At 43.6% G+C, this 18,855-nt stretch overlaps 1 protein-coding gene across 10 annotated transcripts in view; it reads right to left on the bottom strand.

The window, feature by feature from the left end:
- The window catches only part of LOC121278405 (WD repeat-containing protein 26), a 118,812-nt gene that overhangs the window by 50,479 nt on the left and 49,478 nt on the right, over window positions 1-18,855 (bottom strand). For all 10 annotated transcript variants that reach the window (XM_041188790.1, XM_041188791.1, XM_041188792.1 and 7 more), the window contains exon 7: window positions 3,441-3,579. In XM_041188790.1, coding sequence (XP_041044724.1) covers window positions 3,441-3,579 — 139 coding nt within the window. The remainder of the gene's footprint in view (window positions 1-3,440; window positions 3,580-18,855) is intronic.

Genomic DNA, 18,855 nt, shown 5'->3' with positions numbered 1-18,855 from the left:
TGGTGCTCCAGAACTTGCCACACCCCAAGCCAGGCTGTCCTAGTACAGCAACAACACTGGCTAAGTGGAAAATTGCCCAATTTTGTCCTGCACATAAAAAGCAGGAAAAATCCAACCCGGCCAATTACCACCCCATCAGTCTACTCTCGATCATCAGTAAAGTAATGGAAAGGGTCATTAGCAGTGCTATCAAGCAGCATTTGCTTAGCAATAACCTGCTCACTGACACCCAGTTTGGGTTCTGTCAGGGCCACTCAGTTCCTGATCTCATTACAGCCTTGGTTCAAACATGGACAAGAGCTGAACTCCCGAGGTCAAGGGTGGTCCTTGACATCAAGGACGCATTTGACCAAGTGTGGCATCAAGGAGTCAATGGGAATCGGGGGAAACGCTCCACTGGTTGGATTCATGCCTAGCACAAAGGAGGGTGGTTGTGTTTGTTGGAGGCCAGTCATCTCAGCTCCAGGACATCACTGCAGGAGTTCCTCAGGGTACTGTCCTCAGTCCAACCATCTTCAGCTGCGTCATCAATGACCTTCCTTCCATCATAAGGTCAGAAATGGGTTGTCTGCTGATGATTGCACAATGTTCAGCACCATTCGCAACTCCTCAGGTCCTGAAACAGTCCGTGTCCAAATGCAGCAAGACCTGGACAATATCCAGGCTTGGGCTGACAAGTGGCAAGTGATATTCATGCCTTAAGTGTCAGGCAATGACCATCTCCAGCAACAGAGAATCTAACCAGCACCCCTTGATGTTCAATGGCATTACCATCACTGATGGGCAGGTCAGAAGCTAGGAATCCTGCAATGAGTAACACACCTCCTGAAAGCATGTCTACCATCTACAAGGCACAAGTCAGGAGTGTGATGGGATATTCCCCAACTTGCCTGGATGAGTGCAGCTCCCACAATACTCAAGAAGCTTGACACCATCCAGGACAAAGCAGCCCGCTTGATTGGCACCACATTCACAAACATTCACTCTGTCCACCACCAATGCATAGTAGCTTTTTTTTTTTACACACCAGTATCGATCTTATACTTAAGCTATTTTTCAGAAAAAGAAAAATAAGACTAGAGGCCTAAACACAACACTTTAAAGGCTAGAAATTCTCACCAATCCTACTCACCAATCAGTTGCTCTCCCTCGCGTGTCTCTCTCCACACTCTTCAATGAACTCTCGTCTCTCTCTCTTCGAACTCTTTAATGGCCCCTCGCCTCTCTCTCTGCACCAGGACGTCACTGCAGGAGTTCATCAGGATAGTGTCCACAGCCCAACCATCTTCAGGTGCTTCAGCAATGACCTGCCTTCCATCATAAGGTCAGAAGTGGGGATGTTTGCTGATGATTGCGCAATGTTCAGCACCATTCGTGACTCCTCAGATACTGAAGCAGTCCATGCCCAAATGCAGCAAGGCCTGGACAATATCCAGGCTTGGGGCTGACAAGTGGCAAGTAACATTCACGTCACACAAGTGCCAAGCAATGACCATCTCCCCTTGACATTCAATGGCATTCCCATTCCCATCACTGAATCCCCCACTAACAACATCCTGGGGGCGGATAGCATTGACCAGAAACTGAATTGGACTAGCCACATAAATACTGTGGCTCCAAGAGCAGGTCAGAGGCTAGGAATCCTGTGACGGGTAACTCACCTTCTGACTCCCCAAAGCCTGTCCACCATCTACAAAGAATAAGTGTGATGGAATACTCCCCACTTGCCTGGATGACTGCAGATTCCACAACACTCAAGTAGCCCACTTGATTGGCACCACATGCATAAACATTCACTCCCTCCACCACCGATGCAGTGTAGCAGCAGTGTGTACCATCTACAGGATGCACTGCAAGAATTCACCAAGGCTCCTGTGACAGCACCTTCCAAACCCACGACCACTACCATCTAGAAGGACAAGGGCAGCAGGTAGGTAGGAACGCCACCAACTGAAGTTTCCTTCCAAGTCACTCACCATCCTGACTTGGAAACATATCGCTGTTCCTTCACTGTCGCTGGATGAAAATCCTGGAACTCTGTCCCTAATAGCACTGTGTGTGTACCTACACCACATGGGCAGCAGCAGTTCAAGAAGCCAGCTCACCACCACCTTCTCAAGGGCAACTAGGGATGGTCAATAAATGCTGGCCCAGCCAGCAAAGCCCACATCCCATGAATGAATAAAAAAAAAATTAGGATAATGCTGCACAACAGACAGTCGTGGACCTTGGATCCCGTTGCTTCCATGTTTTCGACTCAACTTCCAATTTCTCCTCCTTAATACAGCCCCATTGTCCTGCCTGTGTAAAGGTATGGCTCAGTTGACAATGTTCTCTTCTCCAAGATAAAGATCGTGGGTTAAGTTCGCCCCTCCAGAGACTCTAGCACAAACATCTAGGCTGAGAATCTGAGGGAGCCTGGCAGTGATGGGTGTGCCATCTATCAGACGAGACGTCAGACTGAGATGCAGGATGCACACTCAGGTGAACGTAAAAAATCCCATGTCACTGTTCGAAGAAGAGCAGGGGAGTTAGCCCCATTGATGTGGTTAATATTCATTCCTCAAGCAACATCTCGAAGAAACACAAGCTTATCGAGTCATTACCATATTGCTGTTATGCGAGCTTGCTGTGGGCAAATTGGCTGCTGCTTTTCTTACAACAGTGACTGTACTTTTTAAAAAGTGCTATATTGGCTGTAAAGTGCTGAGATGTCCTGAGGTCATTTTGACAGAGAAATACGAGCTGAATGCTTCATCACAATTCAACACTGGAGATTCTCTACGTTCTAATCCGATTGTATCTTTATTAATTTTTGTGCTATCCCGATGAGGTCTATTAATGCTGGGAAATTGGAACACCTTCTGTTTGGAGCATCTAGCATTTGCATATAAACTGACGTGGGAGAATTCAATGCTCAGTAAAAGTTACCCTTTGCATTTTCCCAAAATGGGCCTCACCACCAACCTCAGAAAAGCTCCCATTACTTTCAGTCTTTTACTTCCCCAACTTCCTACTCCAGCTGTCCTGTTTTCCCAGAAAAAAAATTTAGCTTCAACTTCTTCTGGATATTCCCCATGGAATTCAGGCAAGAACAAAACTGGCAACTCCTCTCTATGGATAAAGCATAGACTCAGACACAATGAATGACTGTTGCTGCTTGGGCGAGCTACTACAGTGCTACCAGCATTAATGAGGAAAAGGTTGAGGGGAAAAAACTATTTGTGGAAATGCTGCACTTCAGACAACATGTAGAGTACAGTTTATTAATGATTTGATATAATTTAATGACAGGTTTTTAAGCACTGTGGTTGAAACAATGCAATTCCTTGGAAAAAGTGTATGCTGAGTTTATGAAAGCAATTTATCACAAAGTGAAAGCATGGTGATCCAAATAAAGGCTAAGAAAAGCCCAAGTTTCCCATAAACATGGTACTTACTGAATCAACCTGCCATATAATAACTGTGGTGTCCTTGGACCCTGTTGCTAATTTAGTGCCATCATTGGAGAACTTGCAGAACCACACCTCATTGCAGTGTTCTGTGAGGATCTGCTGTGTGTAGCAAGGGAACTGCTTCCTTTAGAAAAGAAAATTAAAAATTAAAATGTTTGCCTTTTTCTGGACTAATTTTTAAAGAGCTATACAGTCTACCATTATTATAACATTGGCATATACAGCACTTAAGAAACAAAATAAGGCTGTTAATAGTCAGCATGAAAGGTCATCAACCTGAAACATTACCTCTGTTTCGCTCCACATGCTGCCTGTCCTAGATTTCCAGCATCTCCAGTATTTTACTTTTGTGCTACTTGAGAAACATTAGACTGCCCAGATTTGGTACAGTCTGTGATTCTTTGACCTCCACCTGCAAGGAGAAAAACCTAATTCGCAGGAACTTAAAGAGGTTGCTTCCATATTGGACTGGATATTTTCCTTAGCTGTACAAATGCTTAATTCTGAATCACTTCAGATTATTACTAGAGGAAGCAAAATGAAAATAGAAATACAATGAAATTCACCAAGCATCAAGAGAAGCAAAACAATGTGCAGAAAGCAAGTTATGTATGCAGTGTTAAAACTACACTAAGATTGAGGAAAAACCAAGTTTTAGCTTCACCTGCTTAGCCTTCATATGATGGTCACAAAGTAACATAAAAAAGTTCCTTTCAGGTTTTGAAGCTATCCAGAAGCATAACAGCAAGAGAATGTTAATAAGCTTGAGGTGGCAGATTAGGCTACGTTGCTCAATAAAACTAGATTGGCTGGCTGGTCCTACTCCAACTGAATGTTAGGGTCTTTTTAAAAATAAAACACTATTTTACACAGAAGGGGTGTGCTAGTGTGGATGAGAAACATTTCTAGAACATTAATTCCAGAAATAAATGAAATTCAGGTCAACTTCAGAATAAAATGCCCTACCGACAGTTCAGGGATTTTGATTTTTTCCAGGCACTGGGGGACTGGGATTGCCCTGGGTCAATGTCTGAGTACACTGGGTGCAGCAAATATCAGGGAATTGTGTGGGTCAGAGTATAAGTATATAAAGGAACCCACACAATTCTCTTTGGTAGCTGTACTGGATACAAAATGAGACAGTAATGCTGTCACAAATAACAAGATCCACCTCAAGTGTTTTTGTTTCCCCAGAAACAACAGCACTAGAGCAGCCATATAAATGGCTGACATGACTCTTCATTGCTCGGTCCAGTCATAGAGACCAACAATACAGTTTTCTGTTTGCTTGCCTGTTATGGACTTCTCTCAATCAGGAAGGTTCTGCAGCCAAAAAAGAAAGTCACGAATCAGGACTTTCAACTATTCCAACAAATATGAATGCAGCTTTTTGCTGGTGTGGTAGAATTCACCCCTCAATATGTGCACTAATATATTATAGAATCTATTTTATGCCAAGTAACTCTGATATAAATATAACATAAATAAGCCAAACTGGCTGGGACAAAGGTGGTGAAGTGGTATTGTCACTGGACTGATAATCCAGAGACCTAGGGTAATGCTCTGGGGACACAGGTTCGAATCTCACCACAGCAGATGCTGGAATTTGAAATCAATAAAAATCTGGAATTAAAAGTCTAATGACGACCATGAAACCATTGCCGATTGTCAGGAAAACCCAGCTGGTTCACTAATGTCCTTTAGGGAAGGAAACCTGCTGCCCTTATCTTGTCTGGCCTACATGTGACTCCAGACCTACTGTAATGTGGTTGTCTCTTAGATGCCCTCAAAAATGACCTAGCAAGCCAGTCAGTTGTACTAAACCGCTAAAAAGTCTAAGGAATGAAACCGTACGGGCCACCAGGAAACAATAACAGCAAACTGAGCCCTGTTGACCCTGCAAAGTTCTCCTTACTAGCTTCTGGGGGCTAGTTCCAAAATTGGAAGAGCTATCCCACAGGCTAGTCAAGCAACAGCCTAGGATGTAGTCATATTCACAGAATCATACCTTACAGATAATGTCCCAAAGACCACCATCATTGGGAATGTCTATCCCACCTGCAGTACAGTGGTAAACAGTCAGGAGGGGGTTGCCCTGGGGGTCCTCAACATCGGATCACAAAGTCTCTCAGCGTCAGGTCAAACATGGTAATCAGCAGGTTTCCTTTGCCATGTACCACCCCCCCCACCCCCCTCAACTGATGAATCAGTACTGCTCCAGATTGAACACCACTTGAAGTCCCTCGCCCAAGGTACAGTGTGCAACAATCTTAGCTTGAAGTGCAAAGTGGATGATCCATTTTTGCCTCTTCAGGAGGCCAAATCCCAGAATTCAGCCAATTCAATTCACTCCATGTGATATCAAGAAACAGCTGAAGGCACTGGATACAGCAAAGGCTACAGGCCCAGACAATATCCTTCAACAGCACTAAAGACATGCTCCGGAACTTGCTACACCCCTACCCAAGCTGCTCCAGTTCAGTTACAACACTGGTATCTACCTGACAATGTAGAAAATTCCCCAAGTAAGCTCTGTACACAAAAAACAGAACAAATCTAATTTGGCCAATTACTGCCCCAACAGTCCACCGTCAGTCATCAGTGAAGTGACAGAGGGCGTCATCAACAGTGCTATCAAATGGCACTTGCTTAGCAATAACCTGCTCACTGGCACTCAGTTTGGGTCCCACCAAGGCTACTCAGCTCCTGACCTCATTACAGTCTTGGTTCAAACGTGGACAAAAAGAGCTGAACTCCAGAGGTGAGGTGAGAGTGTCTGCCCTTGACCACAAGGCCGGATTTGATCGGGTGTGGCATCAAGGAGCCCTAACAAAACTGGAGTCACTGGGAATTTGGAAAACTCTCCACTGGTTCGATTCATACCTAGCACAAAGGAACATGGTTGTGGAGGTCAATCAACTCGGTTCCAGGACATCACTGCAGGAGCTCTCATCAGTTTCCTAGGCCCAACCAGCTTCAGCTGCTTCATCAATGACTCTTCTTCTATCACAAGGTCAGAAGTGGGGGGGGATATTCACTGATGACTGTACAATGTTCAGCACCATTTGCGACTCCTCAGATACTGGAGTAGTCCACGCCCAAATGCAGCAAGATCTGGACAATATCCAGGCTTGGGCTGTCAAGTGGCAAATTACATTCGTGCCTCATGTGCCAGAGAATGACCATCTCCAAGATAGAATCTAACCACTGTCCATTGACTTTCAATGGCATCCCCATCACTAAATCCCCCAATTGCAACATCCCGGGTGTTGCCACTAACTGGAAACTAAACTGGGCTAGTCATATAAGTACTGTGGGTACCAGAGCAGATCAAAGGCTTGGAATCCTGCGACGAGTAATTCACCTCCTGACTCCCAAAAGCCAGTCCACAATCTACAAGGCACAAGTCAGGTGTGTGATGGAATACTCCCCACTTGCCTGGATGACAGCAGCTCCCACAACACAAGAAGCTTGACACCACCCAGGACAAAGCAACCTGCTTGACTGGCACCCCATTCACAAACAATCACTCCCTTCACCACCGCACACAGGAACCGACCAATGCTCCTTAGACAGCGACTTCTAAACCCACAACCACTACTAACTAGGACAAGGGCAGCAGACACATGGGAACACCACCACCTCGAAGTTCCCTCCAAGTCTCTCACCATCCTGAAATATATCGTTGTTCCTTCATTCTTACTAGTCAAAATGCTGGAACTCCCTCTCTAACAGCACTGTGGGTGTACCTACACCACATGGACTGCAGCAGTTCAAGGTGGCAGCTCACCACTACCTTCTCAAGGGCAACTAGGGATGGGCAATAAATCCCGGCCAAGCCGGTGAAGCTCACGTCCTGTGAATGAATTTTAAAAAAATCATACCTACTGGTTTGCATTCATGTTCCTTCACTAGTCGACAACTTGCATTCATGTAGCATCTTTAATTTAGTAAAATATCCCAAGGTGCTTCACAGGAACACCATCAAGCAAAGACTGACCGAGTCACGCAAGGGGATAGGATAAGTGATCCATAGCTTGTTCAGAGGTATGTTTAAAGGCATCTTAAAGGAGGAAAGAGATGGGTTTAGGGAGGAAATTCCAGAGCCTTGGGATGAAAACACAACCACAAATGGTTGAGTCCTTAAAATCAGGGCCAGAATTGAAGGCTTATGGAGATCTAAAAGGGTTACCGAGCTGGAGGAGAAATAGGATGGGGCTGAGGCCATGAAGAGATTTGTAAAACTAGGATGAAATTTTTTTTAAATCACGGCATTGCCAGGCCAGGAGCCAAAGTCATTCATCAAGCACAAGGGTGATAGGTAAACAGGACTTGGTCTAGACAAGCTATTTCCATGCATTACAGACCATTCACTTTAAGAGAAATTTACAGAAAGAAATTAATTTATGAAAGAAACTTGTTTGATCAGGTTGATCTATTCAAGAATAACACAATTCACTAGAAGCTCTGAGAAATGCTGTATCAGATTTTGTCCTCCAAACAACAGAGTTTTTTTCCAGCAAGTATGGAGTATTGTTACTGCATTGTGTTTGAATGTGGTGAACAATCTGCACAGTTTTACCATGAAATTTATTTCTGGGTAATCTCACATGCTTAAGGTACAGTGCATTCTGCACTCCTAGGAGGTATTTAGTAAAGTCAGCCGTGGCTCAGTGGTGGCACTCACCCGAATCAGCAGAAGGTTGTAGTTTAGAGTCTCATCACAGAGACTTGAGCAGAGAATTTAGGGCTTCTATTTCAGTGATGTGATGCAGAGGAGTGTTGTATTTTTGGATGAGATTTTAAATCGAGGCCCTGAACTGCCCCATCGGGTAGTTGTAAAAGAATACACGGCGCTATTCGAAGCGCAGTCGAGGAGTTCGCCCAATACTTATTCCTCAGCCAATATCAGTAATATAGATTTTCTGGTCACTATCTCACTGTGTGCAGGAACTTGTCGCCAGATTTCCTTACATGCCAGAAGTACTTTATTGGCTGTAAAACACTTTCGGACAACTTGAAGTTGGGAAAGGGGCTACATAGAATCATGTAGCATACGAGGCCTTTTGGCCCATTGTGCCTGTGAGTGTTCTTTGAATGAGCTATCCAACTAACCCTACTCCCCTGCTCTTTCCTACTAACCCTGTAAATTGTTTCCCTTGAAATGATTATACAATACCCTTTTGAAAGTTGCAACTGAATCTGTTTTCATCAGCAATTCAGACAGAGAGTGCACTGCAGATAACTCACTTAGTTTTTTTCCTCATGTTGTCCTAGTTTTATTGTCCATCACAACTTCAGATTACTGACTCTTATTTAATCTGTCAAAACTGTTCATGATTTTCTATCAGATCTCCCCTTAACCTTCTCCAAGTGCATCAGGCTGGTATCATTCAAGTAAATCTCTTCTGCATCCTCTAATACTGTCACACCATTCCTAAAGTGTGTTTTTTTTTATTCGTTCATTGGACGTAGGCATCACTGGCAGGGCCAGCTTATCCTAGTTGCCCTTGTTCAGAGGGCATTTAAGAGTCAACCACATTGCTGTGGGTCTGGAGTCACATGTAGGCCAGGCAAGGACAGCAGGTTTCCTTCCCTGAAGGGCATTTGTGAACCAGATGGGTTTTTATGACAATCAGCAATGGTTTCATGGTCATCATCAGACTTTTAGTGCCAGGTGTTTATTGAATTCCAAGTCCACCATCTGCCATGGTGGGATTCGAATCCAGGTCCCCAGAGCAATACCCTGGGTCTCTGGGTTACCAGTCCAGTGACAATACCACTATGCCACCACCTACCCAAGCATGTGCAGAACTTCATGAGGTCAAACCAGTGTTTTATAACGGGTCACCATAGCTTCCTTGCTTTTTTAACCTATAGTCTCTATTAATAAAGCCCTGGACCCCATCAGCTTTTAAACAGCCATCTCAACTTGTATTGTTATCTGCGAATATGTACATACATCCTTAGGTCTCTGTTCCTGTAGCATCCCCTGCCTTTAAAATTATACAATTTAGTTTATATAAATTCAAATTCTTATAAAACTGACATCGTTTCCAAAACATTTTAATTCAGGGTAGGCTGTGCCTAGATAACTATCCCCTCCAGTTGACAGTCCAGCAGTTTCTCCTCACACCAAAACTTACATCATTGAAGATAATAGAAACATAAAAACTAGTAGTAGGCCATTTGGTCCTTCATGCCTGCTCAGCCATTCATTATGATCATGGCTGATCATCCAACGCAATAGCCTGCTCCCGCTTTCTCCCCATACCCTTTGATCCTTTTCACCCCAAGAGCTATATCGAACTCTTTCTTGAAAGCATACAATGTTTTGGCCTCAACTACTTTTTGTAGTAACAAATTCCACATGCTCACCACTTTCTGGGTGAAGAAATTTCTCATCTCAGTCCTAAATGGTCTACCCCATAACCTCAGACTGTGACCCCTGGTTCTGGACTCACCCACCATTGGGCACATGCATCTACCCTGTCTAGTCCTGCTAGAATTTTATAGGTTTCTTTGAGATCCCCCCTCATTCTTCTGAACTCCAGCAAATATAATCCTAATCAACTCAATCTCTCCTCATATGTCAGTCCCACCATCCCACGAATCAGTCAGGTAAACCTTCGCTGCACTCCCTCTATTGCAAGTACATCCTTCCTTAGATAAGGAGACCAAAAATTTCTTTTGGCGATACATTGGTATACTGTACTGATTATGGTCCTAGTTTAGTAAGCCAGAGGTTGCATTCAAAACTCATAGCAGCAACTTACCAAATTAATTCAATAAATCTGGTAAACAGCCAGACTGTTATATTAACTGTTTTACTAATGTTTAAGGTGGCGACACTGCAAACCATACCCTGATCTGGCCTACAAAGAACTCAGTGTGATTGACTCTTAATGCCCTAAAAAACATTGCTACGAAGTTTGGGAAATAAAAAATTGCATTTCAGATGACCCTGCAAAGTCCTCCTTACTTACATACTTACTTACTGGGAGAGTTGTAGAACAGGTTACTCAAACAGTAGCCTGACAGTTATCCTCTCAGAATCATATCTATTACATGACACACAAAAATTCAACTGCAGCTTTTCCTCATTTGTTCTTGGGATGTGCATTTGTCACCCAACCATAATTGGTCTTAAGATGGTGGTGGTGGTGAACCACCTTGAACCGCTGTAGTCCATGTGATGTAAATACGCCCACAATACTGTTAGGGAGGGAGTTCTGGCATTTTTACACAGTGTCAGTGAAAGAACAGCAGTATAATTCCAAGTTAGGATGGTGATGACTTGGAGGAGAACTTGCAGATGGTATTCCTGTGTGCCTGCTGCCCAGTCCTTCTAGGAGATACTGGTCCCAGGTTTGGAAGGCACTGCTGAAGGAGCCTTAGTGACTTGCTGCACTGTAACTTTTATATGCTACATAGTGCTGACACTAATGGCTTAAGGTGATAGGTGGGATTCTTTATCTTGGTGTCAAGCTTCCATCACACCCCTTGAATACTGTAGGTGGTAGACAGGCTTTGGGGAGTCAGGTGGTGAGTTACTCACCACAAAATGTGCAGCCTCTGACCTGCTCTTTGTAGCCACAGTATACATATATATATATATATTTATAAATATTATATATATATATATATATATATGAGCTCATCCAGTTCAGTTTTGCGTCATGACGTTGAACGTCACTAGATTCTCTCTTGTTGGAGATAGTAATTGACTAGCACCACGAATACTTACTTGTCATTTATAAACCTAAGCCTGAACATTGTCCAGGTCCTGCTGCATGCAGGCACACGCACTGTTCAATTAACTGCAGACTGAGCAATATGTAATCAGCGAACATCCCCAGTTCTGACCTTATGATGGAGAGAAGGTCATTGATGAATCAGCTGAAAATGGCTGGGCCAAGGACACTACCCTGAGGAACTCTTGCAGCAATGTTTTGAGGCCGAGATGATTGGCCTCCAACAACCACAACCATCTTCCTTTGTGCTCGGTGTGACTCCAACCACTGGAGAGATTTACCCCATTTATTTCAATTTTTCTAGGGTTCCTTGTTACCACACCAATCAAATGCTGCCTTGATAATCACTCTTGAAGCACAAAATGTTCCAAGGTGTGAGAGCAGTCCCAACAAAAATCTGCCATTGACCCACACAAGGCACTATTCAGATAAATAACCAAATACATGATCAAAAAGTTATGTTTTAAGAAGCATCTTGAAGGAAGAGAGGGGCACCTGGGGCAGCTGGTGAGGGAACCAATGAGGGCGAAAATCCTACTAGAGTTTTCCTCACCAATCTACTAGTCACGGATGCATCTCTCCACAACAGTATTGATTGGAGTGACCACTCCACAGTTCTTGTGAAGCTGAGCTCATGTCACCACACTGAGGATACTGTTGTGTGGCACTACCACCATGCTAAATGGGAGAGATTCATGACAGATCTAGCAACTACAGATCTAACAATTGGGCATCCTTGAGGCAGTGGGCCAGAGGCAGAACTATATTCAACCTCAAGCTCAAGGCTGGCAAATCCCTCACTCTACCATTAAGAATCAACTTCAAGAAGCTTGACACCATTCAAGACAAAGCAGCCCACTTGATTGGCACCTCACCACAAACATTCTCTCCCTCTACCACCAACGCACAGTAGCAGCAGTGTGTGCCATCTAAAAGGTGCACTGCAGGAACTCACCAATGCTTCTTAGGCAGCACCTTCCAAACCCACAACCACTAGCATCTAGAAGGACAGGTTCCAACAAATACATGGGTACACCACCACTGGAATGGAAGCTCCTCTCCAAGCCACTCAACATCCTGACTTGGAAATATATTGCCGTTCCTTCACTGTTGCTGGATTAAAATTTTGGAACAGCACTGTGGGTGTACCTATACACATGGACTGCTGCGGTTCAAAACAACAGCTTATCACCGCCTTCTCAAGGGCAATTAGGGATGGGCAATAAATGCTGGCCTAGCCGACACCCACAACCCATGAATGAATAATAAAACAAATTAAGCCAGTTGATTATCAAATGGTTCAATGAAGAGTGGAGAGCATGCCAGGAACAACACCAGGTGTACCTAAAAATGTCAAGTTAGTGAAGCTGCACCACAGGACTAATTGCATGCCAAACATGGAAGCAGCATTCAATAGTCAGAGCTATGCGATCCCACAACTAACTGATCAAATCTAAGCTTTGGCTCCTGAAACATCCATTCGTAAATGATGGTGGAAAATTAAACAACAGATGGTGGTGGTGGTGGTTCCAAAAATATCCCTATCCACAACAATGGGGGAGCTTAGCGCAAAGGACACGGCTATAGCATTTGCGATCATCTTCAGTCAGAAATGTCAAGTGGATGATCCATCTTGGTCTCCTCCAAAGGTTCCCAGCATCACAAATGCCAGTCTTCAGGCAATTCAATTCACTCAACATGATATAAGGAAATAGCTGAAGTCGCTGGATACTGCAAAGATTATATACAGCTGTAGTACTGGAGGCCTGTGCTCCAGAAATACCCAGGTCCCTAGCCAAGCTATTCCAGTGCAGCTGGTACCTACCTGACAACATGGAAAATTGCCCTGGTATGTCCTAGCCACAAAAAGCAGGACAAATCCAACCCAGCCAATTTGCTGCAGTCTTTCTCAATCATCACCAAAGTGATGGAAGGTGTCTTTGACATTGCTATCAAGTGGTATATACAAAGCTGCAACCTGCTTACTGACACTCAGTTTGGGTCCCGCCAGGGCCACTCAGCTACTGACCTCATTACAGCCTTGGTTCAGCATGAGCGAACGAGCTTAAGTCCTGGGGCGAGGTGAGGGCGGTCACACTTGACATGAAAGCAACATTCAACTGAATGTGGCATCAAGGAGTCCTAGGAAAATTGAAGTCAATGGGAATCAGGGGCAGGGGGACTTTCCACTGGTTGGAGTCATGTCTAGCAGAAAGGAAGATGGCTGTGGTTGTTGGAGGTCAATCATCTCAGTTCAGGTTAGGGACCCCTCAGTGCACTGCCCTAGGCACAACCATCTTCACCTGCTGCAATGGCCTTCCCTCCAAGATAAGGTCAGTGGGCCACTCAACCCCTTGAGCATGCTCCAGATGTTCGCTGATGATTGCAATGTTCAGCACCATTCTTGCCTCCTCAGATACTGAAACAACCAGTGTCCAAATGCAGCAAGACCTGGACAACATTCAGACTCGGGTTGATAAGTGGCAAGTAATATTTGTGCCAAAGTAGTGCTGGGCAACGACAGTCTCCAACAAGAGAGAATCTAATCATTGGCCCTTGACATTCAATGGCATTACCATCACTGAATTCCCCATGAACATCATCCTGGAGTTTACCATTGACCAGAAACTGTACTGGATTAGCCATATAAATACTGTGGCTACAAGAGCAGGTCAGAGGCTGGGAATCCTGTGACGAGTAACTCACCTGCTGGCTCCCTAAAGCCTGTCCACCATCTATAAAGCACAAGTCAGGAGTGTGATGGAATATTCCCCACTAGCCTGATAAGTGCAGCTCCCAGAACGCTCAAGAAGCTTGACACTGTCTAGGACAAAGCAGCCTGCTTATTTCGCATCACATCCACAAACATTACTCCCTCCACCACCAACGCATAGTAGCAGCTGTGTGTACCATCTACAAGATTCACTGCAGGAATTCACCAAGGCTCCTTCAGCAGCACCTTCCAAACCCACGACCACTACCATCCAGAAGGCCAAAGGAAAAAGATAGATGGGAACATCGTCACCTAGAAGCTCCCCTCCAAACCACCCACCATCCTGATTTGGAAATATATCACCATTCCTTTACTGTCACTGGGTCAAAATGCTGGAACTCCCTTCCCAACAGCACTGTAGGCGTACCTATGCCACATGGCTTCAGCGGTTCAAGAAGGCAGCTCACCACCACCTTCTCAATTAGGGATGGGCAATAAATGCTGGCCAAGCCTTTAACGTCCACATCCCATGAATGAATTTAAAAAATAACATTAAGCAACAGATTGCAATTACAAAAGCAGGGCAGAGGCTGTAATAACCGCAACAAGCGGCTCACCTCTAACTCCCAAAGCTTTTCACCATCTGCAAAACTCAAGGCATGAGTGATGGAATACTCTCAAAATGCCTAGATGAGTGCAGCCACAACAAAAGAAGTTTGACACCATACTGAATAGAACAGTTTGTTTGATTGGTGCCCGCCACTGGAATCAATATCAACCTCCTAATCACTGTTGCTGTTGCAATTTGTATTATCTACAGGATATAGCAGCTACGCATCAGGCTTACTTTGACAGTACTTATTTCTCCTATGACATCTACCACCAAGAAGAAGAACAGCAGCAGTCATAAGAATGCCATCATCTCCCAGTCATGGACTACCCTGACTTGGAAATAAGCTGCTGATCCTTCATCACCACTGGGTTAATATCCTGGAAGTTCCTAATGTTGTGGAAGATCCAACATCACAAGACTACAACAGTTCAAGGAGGCCCATCTCCTCAGGGCAACCCGAGATGAGCAATACATGCAGTCTAGTCAGCGTGGCAGTAGAAGTACTGCAAACAGTCTCAGCAGCACTGGTTTAGACCAAAAAAAAACAGGATTTTTACTTAGGATTGCTAGGTCCTGCTGAAAGCGTATGCACTAGAGTGACAAATAATGATCTAACATTAGCTGGGATTTCATCAGTCAAACGACCTAGCAATGCACACTTGGAAAGCTCATAAATGACGATCAGGGTCAAAACTTTCACGTGCAGAGGAGAAAATTAGTCAAAGATAAAAAGTAATCTGATATATAGACATGGACAGGTACTCACATCTTACATATAGCTATAACACCAAGTTATAAAGATTCAAAATGAAAACAGAGGACCCAAGGAGTGACAATCTGTAGTTGAGTAATCACTAGTAACTCAAATTTTGGTGAGATCAAGTGTAATGTGATTCAATTCGAACTTTTCCCTGAAAGAAAAAGATGGAATAGAAAAAACTGCAGATTCAACGGGAGATGTAATTTTTCCAAAAAAGAAGTGTGACTGGTTCACGTTCTTAGCAAAAGATGCTCAAAGCCATCTAAGTCCAGTCAAGGCAGCACACTCAATACTCCGCAAATGCATTTTTGTATATTTCTCCAACTTATTTACAATACCCATCTTTAAAAATAAATTACACTGCCTAGATTGTTTAATAGCTGCAAACAGCACTCAGCATTCAAAAATACTTTTCACAAGTGACAGAGAAATGCCTGTCTGCTGCAGCTACAGCTGATGCCACCGAAAATGGAGTTCAAGTGCAATGGACCTTGCATCTGGGCGATACGGATTTAACCACCAAATTAATTAGCATTTTCCTATTCCATAATTGTTCTTGCATCAGGTTCAAGTAGGCGGTCTGTCCACAAGAATGACCCAAACATCCCTGTTGCTTGCCATTTCAACACTCCACCTTACTCTCTTGCCCACATGTCTGTCCTTGGCTTGCTGCATTGTTCCAGTGAAGCCCAACGCAAACTGGAGGAACAACACCTCATCTTCCGACTAGGGACTTTACAGCCTTCCGGACTGAATATTGAATTCAACAACGTTAGGTCGTAAGCTCCCTCCCCCATCCCCACCCCCTTTCTGTTTCCCCCTTCCCTTTTTTTTTCCAATAAATTATAAAGATTTTCCTTTTCCCACCTATTTCCATTATATAAAAAAAAACCCCACTAGAGCTATACCTTGAGTGCCCTACCATCCATTCTTAATTAGCACATTCGTTTAGATAATATCACCAACTTTAATTTTAACACCTATGTGTTCTATTGTACTATTGTCATTGACATCTTTTGATGATCTGCTTCTATCACTGCTTGTTTGTCCCTACAACCACACCCCCCCACCCCCCGCCACAACCTCTTTGTCTCTCTATCTCTCCGCCCCCCACACACACACCTTAAACCAGCTTATATTTCAACTCTTTCTTGGACTCGAACGCAAGCTCTGTCGAAGGGTCATGAGGACTCGAAACGTCAACTCTTTTCTTCTCCGCCGATGCTGCCAGACCTGCTGAGTTTTTCCAGGTAATTCTGTTTTTGTTTTGGATTTCCAGCATCCGCAGTTTTTTTTTTTGTTTTTGTTTTTATCAAGTAGGCAAACTGTTCTTGCATCAATTCAAATGTGCAAATATATATTATCAGTCACCCTGCACACCAGAAAGGATATGGTCACCTTTACAGGCTCTCAAAGTGAAAGCTGAACTTTTCGATCCCTTCCCCCCACCCCACCCCCACTAGGGCTATCTGTACTTTGCTCGTCCTGCTTTCTACCCTTAATGTCACCTATTAGCACATTCCTTAGATAATATCACCACCTTCAACACCTATTTGTCCTTTTGTCTATGACATCTTTTGGCTATCTCCACCTATCACTGGCCCTCTATCCAGCTCTACATGTCCCACCCCCCCACCCCCTTAAATCATCTTATATTTCACCTCTTTTCTTTTTTTCTTTAGTTCTGATGAAGAGTGATACGGAAAAGTTAACTGTGTTCCTCTCCGCAGATGCTGTCAGACCTGCTGAGTTTTTCCAGGTATTTTTATTTTTTGTTTTGGATTTCCAGCATCCGCAGTTTTTTGCTTTTAGCTGAACTTTGGATCAGGCTTGGACAATTAAGAGCTTTTTTGTATCTTACCATCAACATATTCCGAATTAATCAAGGAGCTCCATTGACATTAATGCATGTTCACTTATCCATCCCACTAAGAAGCAGACAAATCTCTAGGACTAATTAATATATTTCAAGAGATTCTATCAGAAATGGATTATAATTTAGTAGCTTCCCCAGTTTAATACCCAGTGAATGGGAGGCTTCAACTTAAAAAAACGATTTCATCTTGTCCTCCTATAACAATACAAAGTAATTTTTTTTTGCCATAGAAACACAGAGCAAAGCTTTAGAACTGACACAGTAAGAATACCGTAACCTATCCAGGCCCATTAATTTGGCTTAGAGGAGTTTCATCCAAGTCAGATGACTGTTGCCTCGAGTTCCAGTTGAAGACTTGATCACAATTAAGGATGTCATCCCACAACAGTGCGAAGGAACTGCAGCTATCCTTCAGATAAGGATATTAACTGCAGTTTTGCCATTATGTTCTGGCATGTGACAGAAAGGACCCAAGTCTTTGTTCAAGAGATTCTTCTTAATGTCCTGCTCATATTATTTGTTCCAACTCCATAAAATGTAAGAGAGGTAGGCCATTCAGCTCATCAAGTCTGCTCTGTCATTCCATGAGATCATGGCTGATCTGATACTCAACTCCACTAATGCCTTTTCTCCATAACCCTTGATTTCCTCACTGATTAAAAACCTGTCTATCTCAGCCTTGAAGATACTTGACGATGCAATCTCTACAGCCCTCTGCAGTAAAGAATTGCAAAGGTTCACTACCTTCAGAGAAGAAATTCCTCCTCATCTCTGTCTTAAATGGGTGACCCTTACTCTGAGCTTATGCCCTCTGGTCCTAAACTTTCCCACAAGTGAAAACAACCTCTCATCATCTACCCTGTCAAGTCCCCTAAGAATCTTATATGTTTCAGTAAGGTCACCTCTCACTCTTCTAACCTCCAATGAGTACAGGCCCAACCTACTCAATTTTTCCTCATAAGAAAATCCCTCCATGCTCGGGATCAACCTAATAAACCTTCTCTGGATTGTCTCCAAAGCCAGTACATCTTTCCTTCGATAAGGGGACCAAAACTGTTCATAGTATTCTAGGTGTGGTCTAACTAGTGCCTTGTATAGTTTTAGCAAGACTTTGCTATTTTTATACTCCATTCCCTTTGAAATAAAGGCCAACATTCCGTTTGCCTTCCCTATTACCTGTTGAACTTGTATGTTAGCTTTCTGGGATTCATGCACGAGGGCTCCCAAATCCCTCTGTGCTGCAGCTTTCTCCATTTAAATAATATTCAGCTCCTCTATTCTTCCTGCCAAAGTGCATAACCTTACATTTTCCCACATTTTATACCATCTGCCAAGTTTTTGCCCACCTGTCTTTATCCCTCTGTAGATTCCTTGTGTCATCCTTACCACTTGCCTTTCCATCTATTTTTGTGTCATTCACAAACCTGGCGATAGTACATTCACTTCCCTCATCTACGTCATTAATATATATTGTAAATAATTGTTGCCCCAGCACTGGTTCCTGTGGCACTCCATTAGTTACAGGTTGCCATCCTGAAAATGCACTCTATCCCAACTCTCTCTTCTATTAATTAGCCAGTCCTCTACCCATGTGAATTTACTACCTCAAATACCATGGGCTCTGACCTTATTAAATAGCCTTATGTGCTGTAACTTATCAAATGCCTTTTGGATCCCCTTTATC

This window comes from Carcharodon carcharias, chromosome 5 (genome assembly GCF_017639515.1).
Source record: "Carcharodon carcharias isolate sCarCar2 chromosome 5, sCarCar2.pri, whole genome shotgun sequence".
Lineage (NCBI taxonomy): Eukaryota > Metazoa > Chordata > Chondrichthyes > Lamniformes > Lamnidae > Carcharodon > Carcharodon carcharias.
This window is presented reverse-complemented; position numbering and strand designations above follow the sequence as displayed.